Source organism: Vigna unguiculata, chromosome 7 (assembly GCF_037176805.1).
Source record: "Vigna unguiculata cultivar grain cowpea cultivar isolate G323 ecotype 2 chromosome 7, ASM3717680v1, whole genome shotgun sequence".
NCBI lineage: Eukaryota > Viridiplantae > Streptophyta > Magnoliopsida > Fabales > Fabaceae > Vigna > Vigna unguiculata.
Genome location: NC_140798.1, coordinates 35,855,563 through 35,877,193, shown reverse-complemented (window position 1 = coordinate 35,877,193; position 21,631 = coordinate 35,855,563). Strand labels below are relative to the sequence as shown.

Here is a 21,631-nt window from a genome sequence, read left to right as displayed (position 1 = left end):
TATTCAATTATAATTAGAGAAGGCAATTCCTGGTGTGGATTTTAGTATTTCATTTTCACTATTCAAGTAAAAAATTATATTCATTTCCATTCTCAAATTAATAAATATGATTTTTTTTCTCATCTTCATCTTCATCTTCATTTGCTCTTATAATTATTTTACATTATGTTCTTATTTATTCATTCACTTGCTTATTTTAATATTAAAACATCATTTACAAACAAATCTCTATTCTTACTTATTTCTTATTGAAGTTGAACTTGTCCTCATTATCATTCATAACCATCCTTCCAAACATTGGATATTCTTCCTCAATAATAACTCGGTTAAACACATTGTATTTGCTATTTTTTTTAATTAGAGAAAGAGAAACGTGAAATGTTTGTAGGATATAAGAAAAAACAAAAGGGACATTTTCATTCATCAACTTCTTTTCGCGAACTTCCATTCTCATTTTTTTCAATTTACCAAAATATGAGTAGGTTTAGATTAGTTTTCATTTGCTACTTTCGTTTCGTTCAATTTTCACTTTATTGCCACACTTTTAACTTTCGGTGTAGGAAGATTTTACGTCACATTTTCCATGGAATGTCGAGATCAATCGATGTAATCTAGCTAGGCCGTTTTAGATCGATTGTCAATGTAGTGTGCAGAGTAAACTTATTTGGAACTTCCTTAAATTTAACATCTTTCCCAGAAACCAAAAGTCACATATTTACGAACAATTCATTCATGTGAAACAAACCCACAAATGTTGGAGATCTCACTTTAGGATAACACAATTTTATATTATATAAATGGGTGCAAACCTTATTTTAAAAACCGATTTTATTAAGTTGAGTTAGATTTCTTAATATTATATTAGAGTTTATGAGTTAGAGTCTATCCTAATGAGATTTATTGTTTGTTAGATTTATCGTGCTGCCGCTAATCACTTATTATGTCTAGTCCTACATTTAAGATGTATATATCTGGACGTGGGAGGGATGTGTTGAATATTCTACATCGACTAAGGATAAGGAAGACATTTTTGTATCACCTTGTAAACCAATCTGAGATTAATTTAGACTTAAGTTTCACTTCTTAACATGTAACACTACCATATGCATCCACACATACATAATTGCTACCCTCTTCTTTTATAGAGCAAAGCCACGAGAATAAAAAGTGATGAAGATGCTCAAAATACATGACAAATAATTGGAGATAGAAAAGCATAATGATGCGGTGAGTCAAAAATGTGGGTGACCACCCAACAGAAGCAAAGCAACCGAAAACTAGAGAATAGGTATCCACCATATTTAACCACTTAGCTAAATAGAGAGAGGGTATTGTGAAACATGGTGGTCACTGTCCACACTTGCCAAAAGTACCTCAATCGTTGGCCTACCATGCCATCATTTAGTATTTACCCGTATACCTAGTCAACTGGTATATCTTGCTCACCTAAGTCACCCTTTTGAAATCTCATGTTTGTATAATTTGAAGCAATGTGCCACATGAGAATGGACCCACTTTTGTTGATTGCAAGTAAGTAATATTTGATTTTGCTGACAGAGTTAGAGTGTGGTGTATAAAATGATAAAGAAGGCTTTGTTTGACCTTGTTAGTTCCACTAATTGATATGGATATAGCAGCTATTGTCCAAACACACCATTTATTAATTCAAATCCTCTTTCTTATCGGTCTATATCTATCAATCTTTCAATATATCTAACTATTATGCTATTACGGTGCCTTGCTGATATAGATTTGTGAATTATATAATGGCTCTGAGGCAATAATTGTGAGTGTACTTGCTCAATCTTCTTGCTTACGAGACGTTTGAACTCGTCTTACGGCTCGATTATTTTCCTTGCTGTGAATATGATAAACACTTCACATTCATATCTGTGGCCTATCATCATGATTAATGGCCGCTTCATCGTGGGTTATTCAAACAATAAATAAATATGTGTTTGTTTGTATCAATTGCAACAAAAGTTGGTGTCTCAACTACATTAATTTTTCTAGGCAGATAAATAAAATAAAACTGCAGATGATGACTGATAAGGACACAAAGTGTTTGATAAGCAAGGCCAAACAGGACATGATGCCCCGGACCCCATTCCTCAGACCATGTTCCTCCCCACCAAAAAACCATCTATGGCATTTTTGTTTGCTTGGAGTTTAATTAAAACCCGTAAGATATTACCATTGATGTGAGTCTTAAAATAATAATTCTAGAAATTAATAAATTTACCATAAACTCAGATCATGTTGAACAGGAAGAGTGTTTTACAGTGTGAGTACTTATGCTTACTCTTGTTTGTTGTTGAGTTTTCCCATGCCAAAAGCCAAACACAGTGCTTGATACTAAGTTTGTACCATTGATTTGATTTGAGCTATAGGAGTGCTCAAATAATGGCACATTTTAACTGTTCTATGATGATGTTATACACATCATGGGCTGAAAGAGTCATGGCTGATGATGAATCTGTGAGCCACTTAATGGTTTTCCAGGTGGGGTCCACTGTGATGATGCTAAAAATTTCACAAAATTACAAATCCATCAGAGTTACACTTTTTTTCTTAGATGATTTAACCACCCGTTTGAATCAAGTGATTTTAACCTCAGCAAAGAATATCTTCTCACGTGTGGCGATCAAAGGTTCAGTTTGTATGATCTTTGTGAGTGCAGATATTTACTAACCAAACCCCAACTGGGGATTAAGTTGAGGACTATGAGGACCTTATGTCATTTGTCAGTGACCATAATAATGGGTAGTGTAGCAGGTGTTATATGCTGCTTGCTTCAAGTTTTCAAGTTACCTTCACATCTTTTTCCCCAACTTGAAATTGCAAATGCGGGTCCACTGAATTATGGAGTTGGAGTTTGATAGTTTGAGCCGAATCTGTTGGCCTTGTGTGGTAAGTTGAAGGCCACTTTACTATGTGGTTTCAATTGATTGCAGTACAATACTTCTGACTCCTAACACACCATTCTAGTTATTCTGCTATCAGAAAAAGGAAATAATATTGCCACTACTTAATGCATATCACACATAAGTTCAGAATACTCTGGTTAAACAAATTCAAGGTGTTATAAATGTACTGCATTCAGTGTTTTGCGTGATCTTTTTTCATGCAATAGTTACTTTTTTTTTTATAACAATTTTATTCTAAAAACATGCCTGTAACTGTAAGCAATGTGGCTAAGATGATGAGAACAAGGCACCTTATAGGTTGTTTGTGTTTAACTTGAGTGAAAGATATTGGTACATGAATGCATGTATACATGTGAAATTTGTATGCAGATAAGCATCTTCTCTCCTTTTGTTTTTTGGTCTTTTAGAGGGTGGGCTCTCTTTTGTGTATTTAATTTCTTCTTTCGTTTGTTCTATGTGTATCTTTAGGTTCTTTGGAGGTTCAAGTTAAAGAGAAAAGAACAATAAAGAAGGAACAAAAAGAGCAGTTGTACCACTATTCAAATTTTAATTGTGAAAGTTAAAGGGTCACCTATGGAGTTTTTGCATTACTTGGAAGCAGCTTAAAAAGACTTGGAACACTGCATATGTATATGACTTTTATCAATGTAGTTAAGGTCACTTACCCATCCCACGTCTTTTTCTCACCCTTCCTTTTTGGCCCTTTCCCCTTTCTGGGTGGGGTTGGCCTGAAATGGAGGACAAACAAGCCAAGGAAGGTACCTGTTCAGGGGACCATATAAAAATTGTAAATACCATCACTCAGTCAAAAATTTTAATTACTCACTGCAATTGAGTTCATTTACGAGGCAGATGACATTCAATAACTTCATTTATACTGTAGGACTCAGTACTGTATACACAATGGATTTAAAAAATACAACCAGTACATTACATTTAATGTAATATTTTTAAATGCTAGTCTTGTTTTTACATAAAAAAAGTAAACAAATTTTGCTGACAGTTTTTTTTCTCTCACTGACAGGTAAAAATAATCAAATTAGACTGAGGAAACAGGGTTGTGCATTGACCATATAAGTAATCTTATTCTGTCATTCAATCAAACAGTTTATAGACTTTCATGGTGATTATCTTAAAAATTGTTTTAACAATCATTTCTGATTTATTGTCTTGTAAAAAGTATTGCATTGACAATGTATATCTATTAAACTGATTTTATATCTTAACTTCAATGGCTGATATCTGTATTTAACAAGAAACAACAAATGCTATAAATGAGATACATCAATTTTCTTCAATAGTGTACTTTACAAACTGATGCACCTTAATGAAATCTTTATAAGTAGAACAATGCAGCTTCCCATCAAATTTGATCGGGGATTCCCATTATTTTTGTTGAGTAGATACTTTGTCGCTTTTAAAAATTAAGTGTGAAGAAGGCTGAGCAACACCTTGCTTCAGATTTCAGATTTGCAACTTATGAATGTTACTAAAAGTAATAATAATTAGAGTACAAGATTTGGTGGTAATGGCATTATGTCCTCATCCATTTTCTATGTTCTCACTTATGGCATAACCGTATATATTGTGGTAGGGTACATAAGAAAGAAAAATATCGAATAATTCCATTCTTTATCAGTCTTAAGCATAATTGTACGGAAACTGGACTTGAATTTGATGTCTAAAGAATGTTCTAAAGAAAGCATTACATTGTGTAAAAGCATGGACAGTGTATTACCAGTTTCTTGGAAAAATAAATTTGTCAAACTCAAACCTTTAACAGATGCTTTGTGAATGAGCCAACGCGTATCCGTTTAAGATTTAATCTTTGAGTTTGTAGCGTGCATTCTACATGCTTTTGCCCGCAAGGAACCAACTAAAAAGAAAAAAGACGAAAGAAACAGTGAAGTAAATGAGGTTCTACTCAAAGCCAATCATGGACAACATAAAAAGATGAAGGAAACGTTGCTTTGGGAAACTCACTCGTTTCCTTTCCTCGATCTACTTGTATCCTAAAAGTATCAATCTAATATTGTCAAGTGAAGCAACTGAAGTATTCTAAAATCAATACTTTTCTGGACCCAATGTGGGCCTAATGCCAGCCCAACAAAATCCGGCCTTTTCTTCCTGCACTCCCCATACTTTCCAAAATGTGGGTTTTGATTACCTGTTCTGGAAATCACCCAGAACAAACTTTCAGGAATTTCTGGAACATGATTTCGAACACAGGATTTTCATAATAGAAATTCTGGAAAAAGATTTTTAGAATATGATTTCCGATTCAAGTTTTCTGAAACGCATGAAATTCATTTTAGAACAAGCTTTCAAGAACAAAATTTCTAAAACAAGCTTGAAAAATGCATTTCAAAACAAGCTTTCCAAAATACATTAGGTGTGTATTTTAGCAAACTTCTGGAGCTAGCTCTCCATCTCTTCTTCCTTTGCAATAGTGAGAAAAGATATTTTAGCCTTTTTCTATTAGTATTGGGTGCAGTTAGTAATAATGTGGTACAGGAAGAAAAAGCCCAAAATCATCAGATTACCTAGCCCAATGAAACCCAACTACAATCCAACAAGATGCGCCATTCTGACATGTATTGACCACAGCACTCTGGCTCTGGAGTGGACATCCCCACTAACAGTAACATAACAGGTCCCAATTGTATAAAAATCTTGACCTATCTTCTTTCTTCTAGAAATGGATGTGAAGGAAAAGAAAATACCCAATTTAAAACCGAGTATGAATCACATAGAGTAATTACACATGCCTCTGAATTTTGTGCACTTAACTGTTAAACAACCTCTACAATTCCAACAAAGTACAGTCTCTTCTAAAAATACTTGGATGCCGATTTACTTATTCTACTAGCATTGAGTTTGCCCAGAACAAATACATTGTGCATAATGATATGAGACTACCTTAGAATCTTTTTGAAAACTTCACATTTTAGCCAACATTGAAGTGGTAAGCTAATACAAACTACAGAGATATTAAACAACAATGCTGATATGTCATACAACTTAAAAAAGGGTAGCTATCCACTATATCGCCTCGCTCGCCTAAAAGAAATCTAAACCTTCAAGGTGTATGCATTAAAATAGAGAACTTCATCGTAATAACATAAACTCTCCCAAACTTAGTTGCGTCCTATAAATTAAAAAGCAGGATGACAAAATTCATTCATGAAGTCTCGGTCCCAATTTAGCAATCTAGCAGCATCCGAGGTTTTGAACAAACGGCTATGTTGGCTTTCAGAAGGAAAGAAACATGTTCTCATGGAACATTCATCACTTGTATTGACTGCAACATATCTGAGACTGCAATGACAAGGTCACCTGATTTGATGAGATTTCTGGCCTTGAGCAACGCAAAGGTTCTATTGAGATTGCTTTCCATATCATCTGAGAAGCTCAGACGGAAAGGTATCAAACCCCACTGGAGATTGAGACGCCTCCGCACAGATGGAGTGGTAGTAAAAGCAAAGATTGGGCAGTCAGGACGGCATCGCGACAATAAAGATGCCATGTACCCTGTCTTCGTGTACACAAAAAGTGCATCCACCTCTAAATTATTGGCTGCCAAAGTTTAAAACAAGTTAGCACCATCATCAGACAACTAAAAAACAAACAAAACTAACAATAGAAAAGAGATTTTGGATTAGATGAGACTGAAAATTATGAGTGAAACTAGTGTTTTAACTAAGTAGTCAATAATCATTATATAGTGTTTCAGATATGTGAAAGCTATAAACTGTGGAACTCCTCGTCAAAGAAAACTAATGGTCAAGAATAGAATAAACCTCTTATATATGGTAAAGAAAAAGATAAACAAGCCTCGTGTATTATGGTTTTAGGCTCAGTACTTTGATTATAAAGCTTAACTATTCGAAAGTAGTATTGCAACCTATAAAAAGTAATTTAAATTCGAACAGTATATACACCAATGCAACAAAAAAAAAACAAATAGACAACAGTTTAAGTCATAAAGTATAGATGGTAAGATAAAAATAATGAAAAGAACGCAAGTTTGAGGTTTAAAGGTTGCTTACCCATCTTAGCAGCAGAATTGCAGATTTCTTCTGATATTTTTTCTGAAAAATAAGACCCAACTGATGGGAGCAACATAGCTTCATAGCGTTTCTCATCCCTCCACCACTTCTCAATTCTCAAACTGACACTCCTTAAAACAGTTAAGGCCTTGTCAGGGTACTGGCCCATGGCTGACTCACCAGAAAGCATCAAAGCATCAGCACGTTGCCTGACAGCTTCAGAAACATCTGCAACTTCAGCTCTTGTAGGTGTAGGGTACTCAATCATGGATTCAAGTAATTGAGAAGCAACAATAACAGGCTTATTCAATTGCCTGCACAGTTGGACAATCCTTTGTTGAGCAGATGGAACCTGCTCTAAAGGTATCTGAGCACCCAAATCTCCTCGTGCCACCATAGCTCCATCTGCCGCTTGGATGATCTCTTCTAAATTCTTCAATGAGTCAATACTTTCTATCTTTGCGATGACAGAAATATCACTGCATCACCAGATTCATAATTCATAAAACTGTGTCAGTTGTGCTACTAGTTAACTGTGATTTCTTAATATAACAAAAATGGTAAATAATAAAAGTACTCTGGTCAGTGCTACTTAATAATTATAATAGAAATAAGATGCTGATAATAGTTTCAAATAGAAATATTTAATTAAGGTTCAGTGCATACCTATCACGAGACCGTGCAGCAATGTAGCTTTTAAGATGAGTAATAACTTCAGCAGACTTCACAAATGAAATGGCAATAAAATCAACGCCCTCAGCAATACCAAAATCAATGTCTAACCAATCCTGCATATGGAAAATTAGATAAATGAATTAAATTATCTAGGACAGATCTCCGCTTAAAGGAAATTTGGCTTCAATACATGAATCACCAGAAATTAATATGAACCGCTAAAAGAATAAAGCCCACAAAATTTGCATTGATAATTATTAGAATTTAGAAATCCATAGAAACCCATATAGATCCCCAATGCACCATGATAAATCACTTGCCATCACCATATGCAATGCCAAGTTCAAAACTTTAGGTCTTGGACATGGTTCTGTCATTAACTTGAACCAAGATCAACATCATCACAGTCCACATGTTTCCCCAAAGCTGAGAAAGGACGGGTAATGATGCAAAATAAGTTGTTAATTTCCCTTTGGTGATACTTTAGGATCGAAGGGAAAGGAAGGGAAAAGTGATCAAGGATAGTTAGTGCAAAACAGTTAGAATAGTTAGGGGATCAGTTAGATAAATTGGAGGAATATAACCTAAATAATATCTCAAGGAATCAAACAACACTCTGTTATCATGGCCTTTACCAAGATTATCACATCACTCCCATTTTGGCTCTTCATCCAGTGCATAGACTGGTATATCTGGGTTATACTCAAGCAGGAACTACTTCTGCACCACCTTCACAAACTTAAATTAAGTTGTTTGAGTTGCACAGTTTCCACCAAAGCTACCAATGCAAAGCACAACCCTGAGAGCCTTTACAGCAAAATTTCTTATTGCAGCAAATTCACCTTGATCAACTGTCAATATGCAATATTTCCTTCAAGTTCTGGATTTTTCAATTTTCTCTAATGCCCTTGTCTCCTGTTCTTCCTTCCTCCAACACTCAAACATCTTTCAATAATGTCAACCTCTCACTACTTTCCCACTTTTTCATTGTTGAATCCAGCACCCCATGCCACGACTACTAGACCTGAGATCTGAAAACAGTTATTAGAAAATGAAACTGCCTATGTTATGGGGACTTGGGTATTGCGGAGCAGGTCAAGTCCCATAAATTGTTTGGTTGAATATTGAAGTACTTGATTCTCCCCCTTACCCACTAGCTTTCAAGGGTGGGTTCCCAAGTGTTTGGGTGCTCATGAAATGGTGTTAGAGATGGTTGTAGATTGTGCCTCAAAAAGAGTTATCAACAAAGAATTCTGATCAATGGATGGTTATGACCAAGGGAGAATTTGAGTGAAGTGTCACCGAGAGTAAGATGTCATCACAGAGTGTGAGCTACCACGACAATCGATATTGGAGATGATGCAATATGATAGAAAATTGGTAGAGTTGTCGAAATGGGTTAGAACTCGTGAGCCAACCCGGCTCACCACGGGTTCAAACCGGGTTAGGTTGAAATTTTTTTACAAATTTCAATACAGATTGATTTTTGACCCGACTCACCTAGAACTCAGCTCACCCGGAATGAGCCGGGTTGGTGAGCCAACCCGCAAATAAAGGGTCACACAAGTATTTTTGTTAAGTTGGACTTTGTATTTGGATCATATTTGGTTGTTTTTTTAGCCAACACATAGATAATTTGTATTTTTGTGATTTTGGTTTGTATTTGGATTGTATTAAAGTTTATTTGGATTTTAATTAGAAATATAATATAGTTTTGACTCAAAAATAAAATAAAAAATTATGTTTTTTTAATTAAGTGAGACCGTAAGCCAACCCGTTTAACCCACCAACTCACGGTGGGCCAGGTCGGGTTGGAATTTTTTTGACTCGCTAATAAGTGAGTCAGGTTGGGTTGGCTCACTAAGTGATCAACCCATGGTGGGTCGAGTCGGGTCGAGCTGGGTTACCTTTTTTGACAGCTCTAAAAATTGGTTATCAAATTGAGAAGTATGGGATGTTTAGTGGAATATTTAAGTACTTGATTCTCCCCCTTTATCAGATTTCTTCTAAGGGTGAGTTCTTCAATTTTGGGTGTTTAGCAATATGTAAGAGAAAAATACTCAGAGAGCAGGGCTCTGATCGCAAAGGAAATTGCAGGTATAGAAACTTGTACTGTCCAGGGAATGGCTGACCTCAACATGCTCATTTCGATTCCGACCCGATAAATATTTATTATAAAACGACGAGTTTCATTAAATATTTGTCATGGGCCGAGCTGACGAGCAAGGAATGCGAGCAGGATTTGGGCTAAACTAGGAATCCGAGCTGGATTTGGGCTGAGCAGGATCTGGGCCAAGTTTTTCGGCAGAGAGTTAGGATAGGGTTACTAGATATTTTTCATAATGGGAAGATTCCCGACTTTGGGGCGGAGTGGAGGTCATGTATGACTTTTCTTTTTCTATAAATAAAACACTCACTCCTCCTCTTGCCAAGGGGAGAACTATTTTGGACTTAGTGTTCTTAAGTTTACCTAGATTGAGCAAGTTCTTCTTACATTTTGTCTTCGGTGAGGAGAGGAGAAGAAGTAAAGAAATCACTTATCGACTTGATGAGCAAAGAAGGAAATTTGTTCCTGATTTTGTTTCCCTAAGATATGAGACCAGAACAAAACTATATGAAATAAAACCTATCAAAGAAGGAAAACTTATATTCCCAAAAGGCAACAGCCATTCCAAACTATCTAATGATTTCCGACCTCTCTCGTCCTCCCCCCTCCTTCCCTTATATCTAAGATAGCATCCAACCAATACAATTTAGAATCCTCAAAAGTTACAACAAACATGTAACTCCTTTGTTAGTCGATTGGCTCTACATGATAATATCTATTATAAATTCCTAATTTATTTCTTTAACTAATATTAGCAATAAGAGAAAGCAGTCCAGACATATGTCCTCAGAATGTCATTTCTATAGATAATTTGTCGGGGATAAGAACTCACTGCACTTATCTTAAACTTCATGCATTGATTCAAGACAAAGATCACTAATTCTGGATATTTAGGATGCATTTGAGAAAACAGCTTAATTAAACACTAATATAAATTGTTTATACATCATGTAAGAACTTACTTATAAGTTGATTCTTTAGTGAAATAGGAAATAGGGTTAAAATGTTTTCGTATAAGCTATGTTTTATAGGAAATAAGCTGGAAATAGGTTATAGACATAACATGCTACTTTAGACTTTACAAAAGTGTTTGTGTTATAGAATAAGTCCAAATAAACTATGAATAAACTCTCCCAAAAATGCCCTTAATCAAGAGAACTGCTACTTACATATGACATGCCTAGAACCAACCAACACAAAACTATAGAATAATGATGGTACACAAAAAATGTTCAGAAAGTTTAAATTAAAGCAGAGTGTGTTTAGAGTATTTTACTCATGTAAGTGTTTTAAGTGATAACTGGAACGTATGAGATAGTTAAGATACTAATAATTTATCTAGGTGAGAGACAGCTTTTCAGGGGTAACATTATCTTTAGGTATAAAAAAGGATAAAAAGCCGATATAAACAAACTTGTTATTGCTACAACTATTTAATTAAACAACATAATACACTTTGGAGTTCAAAACTACAAAATATCAATGTGATACTTTTATTTACATAATTCAAGAATATGAGACACTCTTTTGTTCTAAAATTCACTCTTAGAATGTAGGAATTTGTATAGCATGTCTTTATTGCCATTAAAAATGTACATGTTACGATAACCAGTTTGGGAACTCATAAAGATGTAACAAAACATTTTCCAACAACACAATCAGTGTAAGGTTAGAAGAAATGGTAAACATGGATCGAGTCCTTTTTACTTAGGCATTAAGTATACTAATCAGGCAGTGGGCATATCCAAGAGTCCAAGCGTCAATGCATGTCTCTTGTGGAATGTTTCCCACTAAGTAGGAATAACATGGAATACAAGATACCAATTAACAGTTGAAGTGGAAACTAGGAAGCATATTGCTCTGTAAGTTGCATGGTTAAGGTATATTGTATCCAACAAACTACAGCGAGGGGGATGTCAGAGTTCTACAACAATAAACCTTAGTATTATAACTCGATACACTCATGGTTGCCAGAGTTATGGGCCCATGGGCACCAATTACTCCCAACTGTGACCTCGGATTGGATTGACAAGCTCTGTTTGTTTGATAAAGATAGAGTAAATGACAAAATTAAATATATGCAGGTAAACAAAATTAGCAATAAAGAGATGCAAGTAAGCAAAAGGCAAAGGGGGGACAAGCAACCTTGGAAGAAATAGTAGGGAGCATGGCATTCCTTTCTCGGACTAAACTACCATTCCTCCAGAAAGTGAGATTGGCTCGCGGCAGCAATAAGCCAGGATCAGTGCAACGGCATTCGACATCTGGGCCAATTTTTTGAATCACCTCAAACCTAACCATTCCTCCATCCACCAAAAGTTCATCCCCCACTTGCACATCTGCCACATCACATCACATTCTATCAACAACCTCACAGCAGTTAAGAACTACTAACAAAAAAAATGTTCGAAGAAGTTGGTTAACCTTCGGCAAAGCCTTCATAATTGACATTGATGGTGTGTTGGGGGAGAGTTGAATCGAAGGCTCTCACACTGAAGGTCCAGATCTCACCGTCCTGAAAGCAAGAGAGTGATAAAATAGAATGAGTGAGTGTTGAAGAGGAAGCAAAGGACGGAAGGGAGTGATAGTGAACAGGGTAATAAATAAGTACATCGGCTTTGACAGAGGAAGCGCCACCGAGATCACCCATGTGAATCTCACTGCCTTCGGTGTCCATCATGATGGCGACGGCGAAGCCCTTCTCGTGGTTCAGCCGCCGGACGCGGTCAATAACCTCCTTGTGCCACTCCCTCGTGCCGTGGCACATGTTGATTCGCGCCACGTTCATGCCTCCAACAGCCAGGGCCTCCAGCTGCTCGAACCCGCACGTGGCGGGGCCCACCGTGCATACCAGCTTCGTCCTCCGCGTGCTGCGGAACCCGTTCTCCTTAAGCTCCGCCTCCGTCACGGCGTCCACCTCGATGGAGCTCGGATCGGAGAGCGGGGCCGGGACGCCGTTGTTGTCAGAGACGAGGATTTCCGGGGAGGAGGAGGCGCGGAGGTAGGGGAGACGGCGGTGGCGAGGGAAGAGAAGGGTGGTAGGGGGGAGAGGGGCGTGGGTGGGAATGGCGGTGGGGGGAGGGGCGAAGAGGCGGAGATTGAGGGAATGCGAGACCGACATGGCGGCGCGTGGCAGAGAGAGAGAGAGAAACAGAGTTGAACGAAATGAACGAAGGAGCGAATGCGAAGTGAAGAGAAAGTGTGTCTCACTTTTTGGAGTGCTGGGCGTTACTAACGGAGTTGCACTTGTCTCCCTCCAAACGGAACTGCGGATTCTACGAGGCGAGCTCTGTTCTGTTCTGTGCTGTCTAAGACCTGTGTTTTTTCGTTAGGGTAAATGCCACTGTCCCTCTATTTATCTATACAAGCTTTCAAAGTTTTCATGCTTCCAATATCAATTTTACAATAATAGTATAATTACATGATTGTATTTAATAAAAATGTAAATAGATGTTTATGTATTCTTCTGATCATTAAAAGTTGTTTAATAATTTTAATGTTAAATAATATCATTTTTCTTTTTGACAAATTACTAAGTATAGAAGATTATTACACATTTTCAACCGTTAATTTGGTTATGAAATTGAGTCGTAGGCGTTTTTGTGTGGATATTAGATAATCATGTAATGTACTGCATGCCCCTTAAAATTGAACAGGAAAAAGTATTGTTTTCATTTAATGAGCTTGTTTTTTTGTGTGAAAATTAGTTGAAGACTCATTTTTCTATTCTCTCAAAAAACAAAATGCTTCACTGTTCTAAACTGTTGGATCACTGATGTGATTTTGCACTTGATGCCAATACTGAAAAAATGATTGCAAGCTTTCTCATAATTGATTTCTTACCAAAAAAAAAAATATTATTAAAAGGATTTCCATTTTAGACCAAATTTTTATAATGAGTCAATTTTGTTCTTTATCAGTGGTGAAGTTTTTGTTTTAAGTATGTGGTAAAGAGGTTTATCTTTAGGGTTTTATGTATAAATAACATCCATTATGAGACTTCACCACTTATATAGATTGTGAGATCCTGAGAATTTAGTCCACGAAATTATTCTCTAAAACTTAAACCTTACATGAATCATGAAAAACTAGTTCCTCAATAACACTTTGAGTTAAAAAAGAGAGTAAACTTTAGTCCTTGGAGGAGCAACATAACATCAATCAATTAAAACTGTGTTTTTTGATGAATAATTGATTCGTGTATTTGGAGCAATCTAAAGATAGAATTGTTTTCATCTATAATTCCTTTTATTTGATAGGGGTGGAATAAAGAAGACACAAGTTTTTAAAATTCTACTCATTTGGTTTAACAATTTGCAGAGAAAAGTGTTATTTATCTTTCTTCTAAGGAGAATTTGGAAATTAATAATTTCTTAATTATGCTAACTATGAAACTCTTAATATGAAAAAACATTTATTTATTTGATTAAAAATTAATAGTGAACTTTTATATTATTAAATTTTCAAAAAATATCATGTAAAGAACTTTAATATATCATAATGTTGTGCAATATATAAGTGAGCATATGATTTTTACAAAATTATGATTATTTGAACTATACACTAGAAACATATAGATTACATGTTATGAATTTGTGTTTGAAATTTATATCTAATACTAGAAGACTATTTAATAATATAATAGTAAACAATGGAAATTTAGAATTCAACTTAAAAGTATAACACTCAATTTTATCAAATGAATGAATTCATATTCAATCATATTTATCTTTCTTAAGAATGATGAATATATTTAATTCACAATATATATATATATATATATATATATATATATATATATATAATCAAATATTATCAATAATGATAAATTCAAATAGTTTTAAATTAAGGATTAAATATGTTTTTTTTGTCTTATCTTCTATTGAAAATTAGAATTAGTTATTGTTCGAAACTTTGAATTAATTTAGTTCACATCTTTAAAGATGCATGAATTTAGTTATTTTAATCAAAATTTACTATAAATTTATTTGAGGTCTCAAACATATTTCTTAATTAATATTCGAATGGAGACGTGTTAATCGATGTGTAAACAATTCAAATGCTATGATAAAAAATATTTGAAACGTCAATTAAACTCAATCAAATTTGATTAAAAGAAATAAATTTACATACTTTTTAAATTTGAAAACTAAATTAAACAAAAATTTCAAAAAGAAACTAATTTCAATCTTCATTAAAAGTTAGGAAATCAAAATCATATTTAACATTTAAATTTAACCTATGAATATTTGAAAGATATCACTTTGAACTATCTGAATATTCATATATATTCATATATGTGGTCGTTATTTCCTTAAACTTCATAATGCTTTGAGTTTCTACCTTTCGTTACCTTTCATTTTCATTACATCGAAGTGTAAGTCATCACAAAAAGAATGTCGAACTCTTCTTAAGTTTGAATCATATATTATATCTTGATATAGTTTAAGGATCACTTAACTAGTCAAGGTGTGTTATACACCGTCTTAACAGATAATTTATAGACAATCTAAACAAACATTAAAGAATAGTTAATAGAAATTTACAAAAAATACAAAAAATTACGCATAACTTCTTGCAATCCAATTTTGGTGGATTAAGTTTATTTATTTTAAATTTTCTCGTTTATCTAATTTTTTTATTTAAAATTATAAAAAAATGATATTTTTTAAAAAAGTTATACAATGTGATGAGAAACAGATAAATATATATATATATATATATATATATATATATATATATATATATAAAAGAAGAACTTTAAATCAATACTCGAATGTGTTTGAACGTGTATGTAAACAACATTTGGCATGAATATTTCGAAGCTTTTCGATTCTGCAGGATTCAAATATTACTCATTCGTCCTTGTCTAATGTCAGGATCTTTGGTCGAGAACATCATAGGTAACATGTTTCCGAGGGTCATGATCACTGACACTTGTGCACTAACCTTTTTCAGCATGATCTTGCTGTGCCCTCCCAAGAGGTTGGGTTGCTGAAAACTTAGAACGAGATTAATTTTTCTTGTATCATTTATACTTCAACGAGCCAAGCAAAGTGTGTAGATTCTTTTGCAGTCTACCAAATGATTTGCAATGAAAAAAAAATTATATACATATATACTGTCATCATGGCTTGGTAGTTATCGTCTCAGCAATTAAGCTGTCAACTGAAACATAAAAGCTATGTATTTGCTATAATTGTCATCCGCACATAGGAACAATCATGAAAAATTGCCAATAACAATATTGTTTCAAAACTCACAATTTCTAAACCAATCTTGGATTAAAAAAGGGAAGAAGAGAGGGTTGGCAATTAGCATTGTTCATCACAGAATCCAGCATCTACAGCAGCTTTTAGAATCTTGGGGGCCTTCAAACCATCGATCCCATGTAGGACTTACGGGTCCAATTGTTCTGTCAAAGCAAAAACATATACATTTTTTGTCACACATAAACATAACATAACATGTGGTTGAAACATAAATAGAACAAGTTCACATGAGAGATCTTACGATGGTAGTAATGGATCAGGCTTTGTTTCCACGTTGCTGAGCAGTCTGGAAAAACAGACACCAGAGGGAAAATTAAAGTTAAACCAACATCGATTATACACTACGGTATCACATTCTACTTTTAAACTTACCCTTTGCACGCTGTAGACGCTTTCTCCATCCTTTCAAGTTTTTCCAGCTCTTCCTGCATTCATTTTATAGTGACTATTGACACTTGTAACCCAACTTTGAAAACTGGATATAAATAAAGTCATTGATAAAAGAGGCTGAGAATCACAAACAACCTCCCCATGAAAAGTGAACCAGATGGGTTCATCAAAGACCAAGGAATCTAATCCCACAAAAAGACATAGATCAGATGCCCAAATCCCTTACTGCAAGTGCTAGAAAGGGGAAAAAAAGGTGGAAAATGGAAAAGGGAAATTTAAACAACACTACTCAGGAGACGATTGGGCTACCCTTTTGTCCAGTGCTACAAAATTACCTTCTCCTTTCACTTTAGGAACCTATATCAAGTCTGCTGACCAGAATAGAATATTCCACATGGTATTCTGAAAGTTATACCTTTCAAATAATATGCACAAAAGAGATTTCATGTCCAGAGAATTTTAATATCCCATCCATCTCCTTTAAGATTATGATACAAAGGGAAATGCTAGACTCCTAAGTCCTAACTACAAGGGGGTATATAATGAATGGAAGGAAGCAGCTTCCCAGGCATGTCCAAAAACGTTTTTGATCGTTCCTGTTCAAAGGTGCTACCCACTAGGAAGTGAGTTGACAAAACTATTATCCATTGATGCTCATGAAGCTAATAATAGCATGGGATTTTGCTAGTTCTTTGAACATTCAATGACGATACATAATTGTTTAATTGCATATACTTAACCAAGCAGAGCAGAGCTAAGAAAGGTTTGGCAACAATCTTTTTAGTTTGACAAACCCACAATCTGATGTTTCTATGTTTCCATCACACCTAAATTTGAAGTTTTTATAGGTTGGTAAGGAAAAGGATAACTGCAGGCAGCAGGGTGTAATTATAGTTTGATTTAGTTAAATATGTAACTTACATTCTTAGAGCACTCTCTAATTCAATATCCAGTACCTCCTGTAAGTGATCTAAATTATTATTTTTCAGTTTTCTAATTTGTCATAGAACTTAGAATTCATGATCCAAATTAAAACCTTGACAGCTCACATAAAATAAGAGTTATCATAAATTTGAAGGGATTCTAGTGATAAATCATATTATATCTATAGCCTGTTCATAATTTAACGATTGCTGGTTGAGAAATGGAATCTCAGTTATTCCCAAACGGAGTTGAATTGAAACAGTCAAATTATTGATTCTTATAATTAAACAAACTGTATAAAAACAAAAAGTAATAAATTATTGATAAAAGAGAAGCAAATACAAACAACAAGATTTATATTGGAATGGATGAAGGCCCCCTATTTCATGACATTAGTATCTGTCAATCCTAGTAAACACTCATTAGAAGGTAACCTAACAAAGAAGGTATATTCCATTATTAAGCCAACCGTGTCAATTGCAATTATAAATACAGAGAGGTACATTAGCTAATCTTCTCCAACTTTTTACTTTGTGCTGACTACAGAAATACTCAAAGCCAAAAAGACTTGCACACTCCCTCGACACGCCAACTTTATCGCATAAACAAAAAATACTAAAGTTGATTTGCGCAAAGTCAGCCAAAGTTTCATTTTTTAAAAATGACTCTTTGTAGATAGACAGTTATTTGGTAACCTTGATTTCAGTCTCTCTCCCTCGCTATAGGTAAAATCCATAAATGCATAACATAGTGCAGCTGCTGAGTTTCAGCAACCCATAAAATTCAAAATTCAAGGTGCATATCCATTATTTTATCATAACTACAATTACATATGGTTTTAAAAAGAGAGATAAAATAGATTGGCTCAGGGACATCTCAAAGAACAATTAAGCTGAGATTGGTAGAGCATCTAATTCTGCCACAGTACTAGGAGGAATGAAAGCATCAATTTTAAGAAGCAAACACATGAATAACTACTATATACTAGAATCAAACACTAGGAGAGCTAGAGCAACAAAATAAGACTGATATTTCATCATTGATTATTCAATACAGAGTGCAAACCTGCATTAATTAGCTATCCTGATGAATGACAGACCTACAAGTGTCGTAGTCTAGCTTTAGGGAATAAAAGGAAAATTACAAAATATCAAAAACTATGCTCCTTCATGCAACTAAATGGACTTTGTGGAAGTTGCCTACAAAAGAAAATTCAAACTTGTCCACAACCACAACTCTCGACAGTAATAAATAAGCAAGAAACGACAAAAAATTAGAGTGAAAAGAAGAACATTGGTTTATTTATACTATTTCAATAATCAAGCTTCTATCGCTGCTGTAATGACAGAAAAATCCACATAGCATCAACAAATGAAGCTTTACAAATGCAGACTCAGGAACTACCGATGATTGATCTTCAACTGAAATGTTGAAATGTCTTTCAGAAGACAAATTTGCCGGCTAAAAATGCATTTTTTAATATTTGATCATCTAAACAGAAATGTTGTTAACTGTAACTGCGTAATAATTAATGAAAAAGATTAAATGCGATTACTAGAAAATATTCATTGGGGAAAACAATGGACCAAACTACCAGTTTGGTCCTCCAAAGATACACCTGACATCAATCTCATCCTACAAAGATTTTAAACATAAAAAATAGTCCTTAGATTAAAATATACACCAAAACAACCCTTCTCTCCAGTTATATACGGCATCAAGTTCAACCACTTTGATGTCAATTTAGTGCGTGTTTGGTACTGCATAGTTTCAACAAAATAGTTGCTTTTGTGCTGATTTCACCATTTTTTTTTATTAAAAGTTTATTCCTACTGTCAATCCAAACACACCATTGAACATTGGGAGGGCTGATTGGATGTCAAAAATCTTGTAGGACCAAATTGATGTAAGTGTCAGTGTATCTTTGGAGAACTATGCATTTAATAAAAACAACTACCCTATTTAACTATCAGGAGGAAGGTACCCCAAGACATGAGGTTCACGCACCACAGTAACAAGTACCTCTCCTCCTATCTGAACATTAATTTCTTAAACAGTGTTTCCACAAGCAAAACTCATAAATCCAGGTGACAGAAAAATACCCCAGCAATCAACCAAACAAATTTTTATTTTTGTTGATTTGTAGGCAACTTCATCAGTCTCACATATGACATTTGTCTCTGATAATACCGACACAAGAATAAAGAAAAGCTAAACCTTTCCCAACTCATTTTACCATCTCTCTTCTACACACAGAAGAACAAAAAGTACACCCCATCAAAAAGCAAAAGGCCAACAGAAAAAAAACAACACAGAGAGAAAACAAAGTAGCAGAAAAAAATCAAGCTTCAGCAACGACCAAAACACCCCAATAGATTATGATGATTTTAAAGAAAAAGTACGTACCTCTAAAAATCTTGCTTCCTGCTCCAAGCGCTTGAGTTCAGCATGTATCCTATGTTTCCCTCTGGTATCTGCCGAAGATAGAGACTGAACCCTGTGGGTCACGGGGCTAGCGGATTCAGGCCCACCCGATTGCATTCTGTGAGAGTGAGGTGGTGGCAATGGAAAATCTAAAATCTAAAAACTAAAATCTAAAATCTAAAATCCCTAGGTTGCAAAGAGTTTACTATGATTATGAAAGAGAAGTGAGTGAATTTGAGTGCATTCTGGAATAAATCTTGATGGACCCCATGATCAAGGGATGGCCATAGAAGCAGGGTGGAGGGGTTCAGAAAACAATAGAGCAGGATCTAAGCGTACTGAAAACGCAGAGAAAGAGACAGGTCAGAAGGGTGTTGTTGTGTTTGTTTGGGGAAGAACACAAGAGAAAAAGAGAGAGAGAGAGAGAGAAAGGGGTGTTTGGAGTGAAGTTTGAAAGGATTGAGAGTGGAGCGGAAAATTGGGTGAAAAAAGAAAACTTGGCTTCAAGTTTTGTGTTGAACTTCAAGTTGTCGTTTTTGGGCTGTGTTGTTGGAATTGGAACACAACAACAAAGCTGGTTTTCTTTTAAGTTTCTCATTTTTTGTGTCTTTTTTGTCTTCAAAACCCTCTTTCTCTCTTTCTGACTTTCAGACTTTCTTTTTAATTTTCTTGCAGTGTCACGCGGTGACGGTGTTTTCACTCTGTTTACTGTGACCACTTCGCTTTCTCACTCGCGATTATTTTTTTGTGTGTGTGTGTGTGAAAACAGAATAGTAAAATGCTATTTCTAGTACTACCTAGTATAATGTGTTTTCTTTTTTTACACAAACAAACAAAAGTTACTGTTGCTTTTCATTTTCCATTTTGTTCTTTATCAGGAATTTTCACCGTATGAGATTTTACAGTCTTAGAGGACATATTAGCTGTGTTTGATGAACACACAAGAAAAAAAATAGATAAAAAAAATGAGGTGTTTCAGAGAAATAGAAAAAAATAAATAAATATTGATTTTCTATAACTACTGATTAATTATCCTCTGAAAATAGATTATTCTGTATGCAAAATACTATTTTGTTTCTATTTGTGGAATACTAATCTTATCCTTTAAGGAAGACTCTTTGAATTGAAGCTCAATTTTCATAATAACATAAAACAGGTAAACCCCACCTAAGCTGGAAAAAGAAAATAGAGATTCTGAAACATCTTTCTAACATTCTTTTGCTATATTTCCTTTTAATACTCTTCCGTAAAATAGAAGATGAGTATTATCAGAAAATATGACTTTAATACTCACACCAATATCTATTTTTTGTATTATAGATGTAAGTCTCTTAATAAATGCATTATTAGTGTATATTATTGCAATGTAAATTAATTAAAGATGTTTTCAGTATGATTATTGCAAAAATTAACTAAAATATTTTGTTTATGTTCATTAGAAAAAAAAATACCATGTCATTACACATATGTTGAAAAATATCAAGAGTTTTTAAATTCAGTCAGAATATATGGATACCGTAATTTATTTGTAACAATGAAATAAAACCGACCATGATTTGAGTTCTCGTTAGGGGTATGCCGGGTAAAAAGGAAAAGGAACAGAGTCGATAAAAATAGAAAAAGTGAATGAAATGAATTATCAAATAATAATTAAATTTAGATATAAAAGTAATTGCTAATAAATTAAATATTAATTTAAATAAAAAATTATTGGTACGTAGAATAATTTTTATTATTGGTAAAAGTATATAACTGATTTATAATTTGAATTTAAATTTGGTAGATAACTTTTAGTTATTAAACTTTTGATTATGTAATATTATTATTTTAAATTAGTTTCTATAATTAGTTAGAAACTAATTT

At 34.3% G+C, this 21,631-nt stretch overlaps 2 protein-coding genes and 1 long non-coding RNA gene across 3 annotated transcripts; all 3 read right to left on the bottom strand.

Annotated features, from left to right (window-relative positions):
• Window positions 1–2,316: 2,316 nt before the first annotated feature.
• LOC146884840 (uncharacterized) lies at window positions 2,317–5,156 on the bottom strand. The gene is made up of 3 exons (XR_014996488.1): window positions 4,702–5,156; window positions 3,593–3,689; window positions 2,317–2,993 (listed from the first exon to the last, which is right to left on the bottom strand). It is a non-coding gene; the product is annotated as an uncharacterized LOC146884840 (long non-coding RNA).
• A 699-nt stretch (window positions 5,157–5,855) lies between these two features.
• On the bottom strand, window positions 5,856–13,083 carry PKP-ALPHA (Pyruvate kinase family protein). The gene is made up of 6 exons (XM_028081049.2): window positions 12,370–13,083; window positions 12,183–12,273; window positions 11,904–12,097; window positions 7,643–7,764; window positions 6,977–7,455; window positions 5,856–6,503 (listed from the first exon to the last, which is right to left on the bottom strand). The coding sequence occupies exons 1-6, from the start codon at window positions 12,877–12,879 to the stop codon at window positions 6,202–6,204; spliced, it is 1,698 nt and encodes a 565-aa protein (XP_027936850.2). The 5' UTR covers window positions 12,880–13,083; the 3' UTR covers window positions 5,856–6,201.
• Window positions 13,084–15,927: 2,844 nt separating this feature from the next.
• AGG2 (G-protein gamma subunit 2) lies at window positions 15,928–20,364 on the bottom strand. The gene is made up of 4 exons (XM_028081183.2): window positions 19,751–20,364; window positions 16,403–16,455; window positions 16,272–16,316; window positions 15,928–16,173 (listed from the first exon to the last, which is right to left on the bottom strand). The coding sequence occupies exons 1-4, from the start codon at window positions 19,883–19,885 to the stop codon at window positions 16,086–16,088; spliced, it is 321 nt and encodes a 106-aa protein (XP_027936984.2). The 5' UTR covers window positions 19,886–20,364; the 3' UTR covers window positions 15,928–16,085.
• Between the last annotated feature and the right edge of the window lie 1,267 nt (window positions 20,365–21,631).

Bases quoted from the DNA above. Each gene is read 5' to 3' on its own strand.
- PKP-ALPHA (XM_028081049.2), bottom strand. From the start codon at position 12,879: ATGTCGGTCTCGCATTCCCTCAATCTCCGCCTCTTCGCCCCTCCCCCC. The intron at 7,765-11,903 runs GTTGCTTGTCCC...TTCCATATGCAG, and splicing joins TCCCTACTATTTCTTCCAAG to GATTGGTTAGACATTGATTT. The intron at 6,504-6,976 runs GTAAGCAACCTT...AAACTTTGGCAG, and splicing joins CAATTCTGCTGCTAAGATGG to CCAATAATTTAGAGGTGGAT.
- AGG2 (XM_028081183.2), bottom strand. From the start codon at position 19,885: ATGCAATCGGGTGGGCCTGAATCCGCTAGCCCCGTGACCCACAGGGTT. The intron at 16,456-19,750 runs GTACGTACTTTT...AAATGAATGCAG, and splicing joins AGGAAGCAAGATTTTTAGAG to GAAGAGCTGGAAAAACTTGA. The intron at 16,174-16,271 runs GTAAGATCTCTC...TTGCTTTGACAG, and splicing joins CCTGATCCATTACTACCATC to AACAATTGGACCCGTAAGTC.